The sequence below is a fragment of the Hibiscus syriacus genome, unplaced genomic scaffold (assembly GCF_006381635.1).
Source record: "Hibiscus syriacus cultivar Baekdansim isolate YM2019G1 unplaced genomic scaffold, ASM638163v2 tig00111105_pilon, whole genome shotgun sequence".
Lineage (NCBI taxonomy): Eukaryota > Viridiplantae > Streptophyta > Magnoliopsida > Malvales > Malvaceae > Hibiscus > Hibiscus syriacus.
This window is the reverse complement of record NW_024062987.1, coordinates 445,505-454,025: the sequence shown is the minus strand read 5'-3', so window position 1 is coordinate 454,025 and position 8,521 is coordinate 445,505. Positions and strand designations below refer to the sequence as shown.

The following is an 8,521-nucleotide window of genomic DNA, read 5'->3' as shown; positions in this document are numbered from 1 at the left end:
GGTTCCAGTCAACCTGACCCAACTGAAAAATATATACCCTATATCCAAAATCTAACTCGACCTGAATTTAGGGGTGACTTCACCTAACCTGACTTTTTGATATAAAACTCGAACTCGATCCGACCTGACCCGAAATATATATATATATATATATATCATTTTTATTCAATAGAAATAGGGATTTGAAAAAAATAATATATAAAAGGTTGTTATTGTAATTATTTCTAAATATATAAGGTAAATTTAAATTATTTTTTGGGTAAGGTTGGGTATTTTCACCCTAAACTCGAATCCGGCCCGACCCAAACTCAATTTTTTAAAAAAACCGATCAATCGGGTCGAGTTAGAACCCATCAGGTTCAGGTCTCGTGCCTATCCCTAGAAACCTTTAGGTAGGGATGGGCACAGGTCGGGTTTCGGGATCCGGCCCAAAATTTTTACGTCCTCCATCTGACCCGTCCTGATCCAACCTAAAAATTTTACATTCTTCTCCCGACCCAAACGGGTCCGATACCCATCCCTACCTTTAGGTGTTAAATTATACAAGAATAATTTATTTAGACGATTATTGTAGTTTATGAGTTATGTTAAATTCAATATATTTCAAAACACTAATTTTTTTTAGACTTAAACTAAAAAGATATTTAAACTGTGTTATTTATTTGTTTTAGGTGTATAAACTATTTTTTTTCTCAAACTAAGTATTTAAAATATTATATATATATATATAACCACTTTAAATATCTCAACTACTATTTTTAGGTCAAAATAAGTTCCTAAACTATATCCTTTTTTGCTTTAAGCCCCTAAAATATTTTTTTGGTCAAAACAAGTACCATGATGTGCCAACATGTTGGTCAAAAAATAATTTTTTAATTAAAAAAATAGAACTTAAAATAATTAAATATAATAGTCTGTATCTATTTTGACCAAAAAAATAGTTTAATTATATAAAGCAAAAAAAACATAATTTAGTTACTTATTTTTAATTTAAGCTTTATTTTATTTTAAAATTTTTGAAGTTACTTAACTGTATAGTTAACATTTAAACTTATTATCCAAAGCCAAATCTCCATCTTTTACGTATGATTGAACGAGAATTTTTGGAATGGCTAAGGCATTTGAGTGTTAAAAGTCAGAGCTAAAACAAAGCGATAATCGCTTGACACACGGAATCTCGTTTCTCATCTTTGTAGGGCAATCTTATACTCCATTATTTGTTGGGAAAAAAAAAAGAAAGGCCCATGAGAACAATATTAAAAAAAGAGGAGTTAATTAAACTGAAAATCAATAATTTATGAGATTAGACATGTGTTAAAATAATAGGAATTAAACGAACCATTATAATATTGATTCAACCAACAAAAGGATCAAATCAAACATATAAAAGAAGTACATAACTTTTGTGTGTGATAAGATTTAAACCGTTGGAGATGCATAACAAATTATACATTAATGTATAGACCAAACCTAAGTTTTTCTTTTTTACCAGTTTGAGCTTGGAGTGGGCAATAATGGCCACTCAAGTGCTTCCACCCATATGTCTCTCGTCCTCCCTTCCTTTGTTGTACTCTCTCTCTCTCTCTGGAGTAGGAACATTTTAATGTACATATAATCTTCTTTTTCTTATGGTTTGACTACGAAAATCTTACATTTTTTATCACTCAATAATAATTTTTGGTGAAAAGGCTAAAGTGAAACAAAAAGGATGGTAGCTTCGAATAAAAGAAAAGAATTCCCTTTTTTTCATCTTGTCGGAGTGGAAAGGTACTAAGGGCCTAGGGTGGGCTTTTTGACAAACATGGTCCCTCATAGTATATCCCTATATACATACACACAACCCTTCGACGATCGTTTAATCAAACAATATATAAAAGCCACATTCGATTCCATACCCAGTTTATGATCTACGTTCAGACTTTAGGATTAACCCACCAATATCATTCTTGAAATTGAAATTCTCTTTTAAATAGGTTTTATCACTATATACAAACTAATTTGATCATCTTGGTTCTCGGACAACAGGTTAAGCTTCCCCTAAATTTTACCACAAATTGTTTGTTTATAAACCAACTGACCAAATGATTTATCCACCTGTTTAGAATGATCGATTTTCAACAAAGCCTTGAATTCCCCCGATAAATAGATATAGAAATAGATATAGAAATACCAACAAAGACTTGGCTCTCCGTCTCTACTACCAAAAAACCAATTTGGTCCGTAAAACTCATGATGACTTCGTACGTTATGATAAAAGCAATTGAGACCCGACGACCAATTGTCAATAACGTCAAAATGTCCCCCAAAAATCCAATAGCTTAGGGGCAAAAAGATCATCAATATGCAGAAAAGTTCAGTAATCGTGCAGCTGCTACAATTATGATGGATCAAAAGCTAAGGTGAGAATATTAACTAAATTTCAATAAAATATAAACTTAAAACCTTATCTAGAGTTCATGGTAACTGCATGGTAGTACGATCATAAAAACGAAAGAAGGTTCTTAAGGAATTTCAGTCCCCGGAATATCATGTAGATAATTAGTTGAGAGTTGAACCGTCATACTATCCACTTGTATCCATCGAACTAAACTCCTCGGCTTCTAGAGCATAATCTTTTTTGTTTAGAACACAGAAACCAAGCAATTGCAAAGAGTGTACCCACTACAGATATCAGCCCCAGCACAACTCAAACCGATTTGGTTATGCGGTAAGAATCTGAATGATATGCATGTAAGCATTTTGCATTAAATCCATGAGCAAGTGAGCAACACAAGGCATTATAATCATTGCCAATCGTAACACCCACTCAAGGCTAAAGACCCAAAAATTCTTGATATTGGCATTAAAAAAGTACAAGCTTAAAAACCAGAGTCACCCCGACTTGAATAAACAAACAATAAAGAAGAACCATTAATCATGGTATTTTGAAACATCCACAACAAACTACAGTTATCATAGTAAGCATCTTAGAATTTTAAAACATCCAACACCCTCCTGTCTTATAATTATAAAGCATATACCAAAAGCACCTACTACTCTGTCATGGCTGGTTTATTCTCATTTGCTTTGGGTTTTTGATCCTTTGGCCTCTGTTCCTCCATTTTCCTGAAAGACAAAGCAACAATTACATCAACACGTCAGAAGTTTGTCGCCATAACAAAAACTTATCTTACAATAAGATTGCAGCAGAAACCAATCATATAACTCATCATATACATCATTGGGCAAAAACATGGGAGAGGAAATAAAAGTATAGCAAATTAAAGCTACCAAAACACAAACAGAACATCCCTCTAAATTGTGAACACAACCACAAAGGAAAATTCACTCTTGCCGGTTAAAATGAACTTGCCAAAAAACATGTTTCAGTGAGTGTCCATATGAAACGACTCAAAGAGACAGACAGCCATAAAAACTTCCTAGGTTGTAAATTTTGGGATATTGGATAGGGCACAGTAATTATGAGAAGTTAAGGGTCCTAACTCCTGTTATGAAATTAGAAGCACCAATTTCGGCAGTGGCTGAGTCACATTGGAACCATAATTTTGATTCTTGTATATATGGTGTCATGTGCATTTTTTTGGGATATATCTTCCAAAATAAAGAAATGGCCTCCAAAGCTCCAATTTTATTTGTAATTATCTAACTCATTGAATCTTTAAAAAGGTATTAAAATTTCTCTAATTTTAATATTTAAATTACTTTTAACTTTTTTTAAAAAAAACTATATAACCAATCAGTTCTAAACTTATGATATGTTTGAAAAGAGTGAAGGTTTTTTCCCTTATAAAATGATTTACTGATATAATTGTGGTGCCTCAAAATAGGCTAAAATCTTTTGGTTCAGGGACGGTGGGATCTAATTTCTGCTCTTTGCATTGGGGGGATCATGCACCAAACACTAGTACAAAAGATCTAAGTGTAAATCTGCTAAAAAAAATAAGCATAAAATATCAATACATATAAATTCTAGGAACCCTAATTTTATGTTTTGAACTGTACATAATATAAATTTGCTTTCATAACCATTTTTCCCCCTTAACTAACGTATCGGACAATTACAGAATATAATAAGTTCATAAAAATGATCGTACACTCGAATATGTATTTGGTCCTATACAGAAATCCTAGCTCCGCCATTAAGTTCCATAAACCATGATTGTTATTAAGCGTTTAATACAATTAGCAGGCAAATCCTCCAAATCCAAGATAAAACATATCACACAATAAACGTGCTAGCTAAGCGTTGTGTACAGAGAACCATATATTACTACAAATTAGAGGCAGCCCATTTTATCACAAACATCATATTACCGTAGTTCATAATCATAAAAATCAAGAAATTCACCACCGTTTGATACTTTATTCACTATAATCACATCGAAGGATAACAAGAGAGGGATAGAGAGGGAACCTCTTGTCGGAGGAACCGCCCTTCTGGCTGAGGAATGAGCGAAAGAGAGGAGAATTGACGTCGTAAATCATTTTTTTCCACGGAAACCCTAGCTAGCTTACTCGCGCAGCTTCAATAACTTTAGCCTGGAGAGGATTTTGGATTTTATTTAGAGCCTCGACCGCCATTATCTCGACACCGCTTATTATTGTGGGGGTTTTTTCCCCAGGCCTCGCCCATAAATCTGTTATGATTCGGCGGTTTTGGGCTTCTGCATGAACTGGCTCATCATTTGAGTATTAAATTTCTGCTCACTTTTTAAAATAATTCATATATTAAAGGGTTTTTAAGCAAAGAAAAATCGTAGTATAATCCTAATCTTAAGACTAGTACCCGACATCGATATGATTGGGAAAATTCCCTCGTTCCCGCAAGAAAACCTTATCGAAAAACAAAACCTATATGGAACCTTTGGAGGAAGACTGCCGGAGGAGAAGATGGAGACCAATTTACAACCAGCTTTAGAAAGAACCGAATATCAGGCGAATCTGAAAGAACAAAGAAATCCAAAGAAAATCAAGAACACAAAGGATTGAAATATCAACGATAGTGTTACAGAAACAGAAGAGATGGATGTCGATAATCTATCAGAGAGAGACATGGCCGAAGCATCCGGCATAAATGAAGTAGAAGAAATTGAAAGCGCAATACAAAAAGAAACAGGAGATAAACCAGAAACAGAGATAAGAGGGAAGGCAACTTACGCAAGCATGGTAGCCAACACATCTAGGGCAAGGAAAACGCTAAATACAGGCTGTGGTATTAATAATGATGAAATTGTGGTATTGGATGAGGACTACGTTATCGACAAATCGGGTGCCTTCCCAACAATCAAATTCTCGGAAAAAGTTCATGATCAAATTGATAAAAACATGAGGAATGTCATCATCGTTCGGCTGTTAGGACGGATGATAGGATACAAAGCCCTGCTAAATCGGATCCAAACCCTATGGAAACCAATTGGAGAAATACAACTAATCGACCTAGAAAACAACTATTTCTTAGTCAATTTTGCAGATGAAGAAAATGGAGAAACAACAAAAAGGAACCTACCAGATCATCAAACAAGGGGAACAAATCGCAACATGAACAATATGGTACCAAAACCAGCAAAGAAAATGAACGAATCAGACAACATAAAAAACGCAATAGAAGTAATTCCAATGATAGAAGGACAGAACATGGAAGCAATGGAACATATAACCACAACAGGGAACGGAAACCACACAGCCATAACCATAAAAGAACCAAGCATGGGAAAAAAAACGCATGGGACTAAATTCCCAAAAGGGGGAGAAGAAGCTGGAAGGATGAGAAAAGAAAATAATGTGAAATGATTAAAAGTAAAAAAAACAAACAACTTTTCGCCCTGCAAATCATAACCTGATCAAAGAATGGGTAAAGACGGTATCTAATAAGCTATCCACAGCCTCGAATGATGAACATGTCAACATTGAACCACAAACACTAGTTAATGTGCCAATACGCAAAAACATGGTGATAAATGATCAACAGATAAAGAACAGCGAAGTGAAGGGAGACACAGAGAAGTCCCGGTTAATGGCCGGACAACAAGGATCTGAAACCTCACAAATTCAACTAAATGACTAGTTTCATGTTTTGGAACTGCCAAGGAGCTGCAAGCCCGACCTTCAAAAGAATATTTAATCTCTTTGTTAGAGAACACAGACTAAATATGGTTGCATTATTCGAAACAAGAACGAGTGGAACAAAAGCAGACAGAATAATCAATAAACTAGGATTCACACAGTCACTTCGAGTAGAAGCACATGGATTTGGAGGTGGAATTTGGCTACTTTGGGAAGAAACAATGGAAATTGAGATTACCCATATATCAAATCAATTCATAAATGGTATATTTCGGCCTAAGGAAGTGAATACATGGGCACAATTCACAGCAATTTATGCAAACCCAAACTGGTCTAAAAGGAAACATCTATGGAGCCAACTAGAGGCACTAGCACCAAACGATAATACACCTTGGATCCTGGGGGGAGATCTCAACGTGATATTAGACGTAGATGAAAGAAAAGGAGGTGCGACGACACGCACAAATGGAAGTTGATTATTCGCCAATTTCATGCATTCTACTGGATTATTAGATTTAGGATTCCATGGTCCACCATTTACATGGAATCGTAGGAACCTACAACAAAGACTAGATCGTTGCCTCGGAAACACAAAGTGGATTTCAACATTTCCAAACTCACAGGTACCGCATCTAGATCGAATTGGTTCAGATCATCGACCCCTTCTCCTAAGGCTGACAACAGACAAACAAGATCATAAAAATCGACCATTCCGCTTCATAGCAGCATGCCAGGAACACCATGAGTTTAAAGACTTTATCAAATCCATATGGAAAGAAAACGGGGAACTAAACGAAAATATTAGCACATTCAAAACTGAAGTGGAAAAATGGAACTCAGACGTCTTTGGTCATATAGGAAAAAGGAAAAAAATCTTATTGGCACGACTGAGAGGAATAGACAAAGCTCTACAACGAACACACTCAGAATTTATGGTAGAGTTGGATAAACAATTACGGACAGAACTCGACACTGTACTAGACCAGGAGGAGAGTCTGTGGAGACAAAAAGCACGGACAAAATGGATACTGGAAGGGGATCGAAACACTGCATTCTATCATGCCTCAACAATAACAAGAAGAAGAGCAAACAAAATCGAAACCTTAAAACGCGAAGATGGCAGTTGGAGTACTGATCAAGAAGAACTTAGAGAAATGGCAAACCAATTTTATACCAAACTATTCTCAAGCAATAAGGATCCTAAATACAATTATGAAATAAGAGGCAAGTTCAAAAAAATATAAGAGCATGAAAAAGAAAGCCTTACATGAGAAGTAACCAATGAGGAAATCAAGGAAGCTATTTTTGGAATGGGACCACTTAAGGCACCTGGAATAGATGGAATCCATGCGTTATTTTATCAGAAAAATTGGAGCTTAGTTGGGAATTCAGTTTGCATGATGATCCGAAAAATATTCACAGAAGGAATAATGCCAGAACAACTCAATCAGACAATACTGATACTTTTACCAAAAGTAGCTAAACCAGAAAAAATGCACCAGTTCCGACCGATCAGCCTTTGTTCAGTGCTATATAAAACAGTCACAAAAATCATAGTTAATCGTCTGAAGCCCATGTTACCAGAATGGATATCAGATAACCAAACCAGTTTTGTTCCGGGTAGAAGCATCATTGATAATATCATAATAACCCAAGAGGTAATACATTCTATGAGAAGGAAATATGGAAAAAAAGGTTGGATGGCAATAAAAATCGACTTGGAAAAAGCATATGATAGTCTGGAATGGAGTTTCATAGATGATACATTACGAGACCTAGGTATCCCAGATGCTCTATGTAATCTTATTTACCACTGTGTTTCGACAGCTTCAACACAAATATCGTGGAATGGATCATTGACAGACGCTTTTAAACCATCAAGGGGGATAAGACAAGGTGACTCATTGTCTCCTTATATTTTCGTTCTATGTATGGAGAGACTATCACAAGCAATTAAAATAGAAATTGAAAAAGGACGATGGAAACCATTCCAAACATCAAGAAGCAACCCAAAGATATCCCATCTATTTTTTGCAGATGACATGATTCTATTCGCAGAAGCCTCCTTAGACCAGCTCAATACCATCAGAACAGTACTAGAAAGATTCTGTGAAGTCTCGGGACACAAGGTAAGCATTGCAAAGACAACAATTTTCTTCTCTAATAATACACAAACAGCACTGCGAAATCAGATAAGCACATCATTTGGATTTACTATGGTTGATGATCTAGGGAAATATTTAGGAGTACCAATATTACACTCCCGAGCCACATCGAAATACTATTATTACTTGGTACTAATGGTTCAAACTAAATTAAGCGGATGGAAGGCAAAAACATTGTCACTAGCTGGTCGAATTACACTTGCAAAAGCTGTTTTGGCAGCCATCCCAACTTACACCATGCAAACAGCAGTATTACCCAAAAAAATTTGTGGAGAAATGGAAAAAATCATCAG

General features: G+C 35.4%; 1 protein-coding gene across 1 annotated transcript; it reads right to left on the bottom strand.

The window, feature by feature from the left end:
* Positions 1-2,858: 2,858 nt before the first annotated feature.
* Positions 2,859-4,623, bottom strand: LOC120153892 (wound-induced basic protein-like). Its single transcript, XM_039165756.1, has 2 exons — positions 4,415-4,623; positions 2,859-3,105 (listed from the first exon to the last, which is right to left on the bottom strand). The coding sequence occupies exons 1-2, from the start codon at positions 4,483-4,485 to the stop codon at positions 3,033-3,035; spliced, it is 144 nt and encodes a 47-aa protein (XP_039021687.1). The 5' UTR covers positions 4,486-4,623; the 3' UTR covers positions 2,859-3,032.
* Positions 4,624-8,521: the final 3,898 nt, after the last annotated feature.

Coding starts and splice junctions, on each gene's coding strand:
- LOC120153892 (XM_039165756.1), bottom strand. CDS start 4,485: ATGATTTACGACGTCAATTCTCCTCTCTTTCGCTCATTCCTCAGCCAG. Junction 3,106..4,414: donor GGCGGTTCCTCCGACAAGAG/GTTCCCTCTCTA, acceptor TTTGTCTTTCAG/GAAAATGGAGGAACAGAGGC.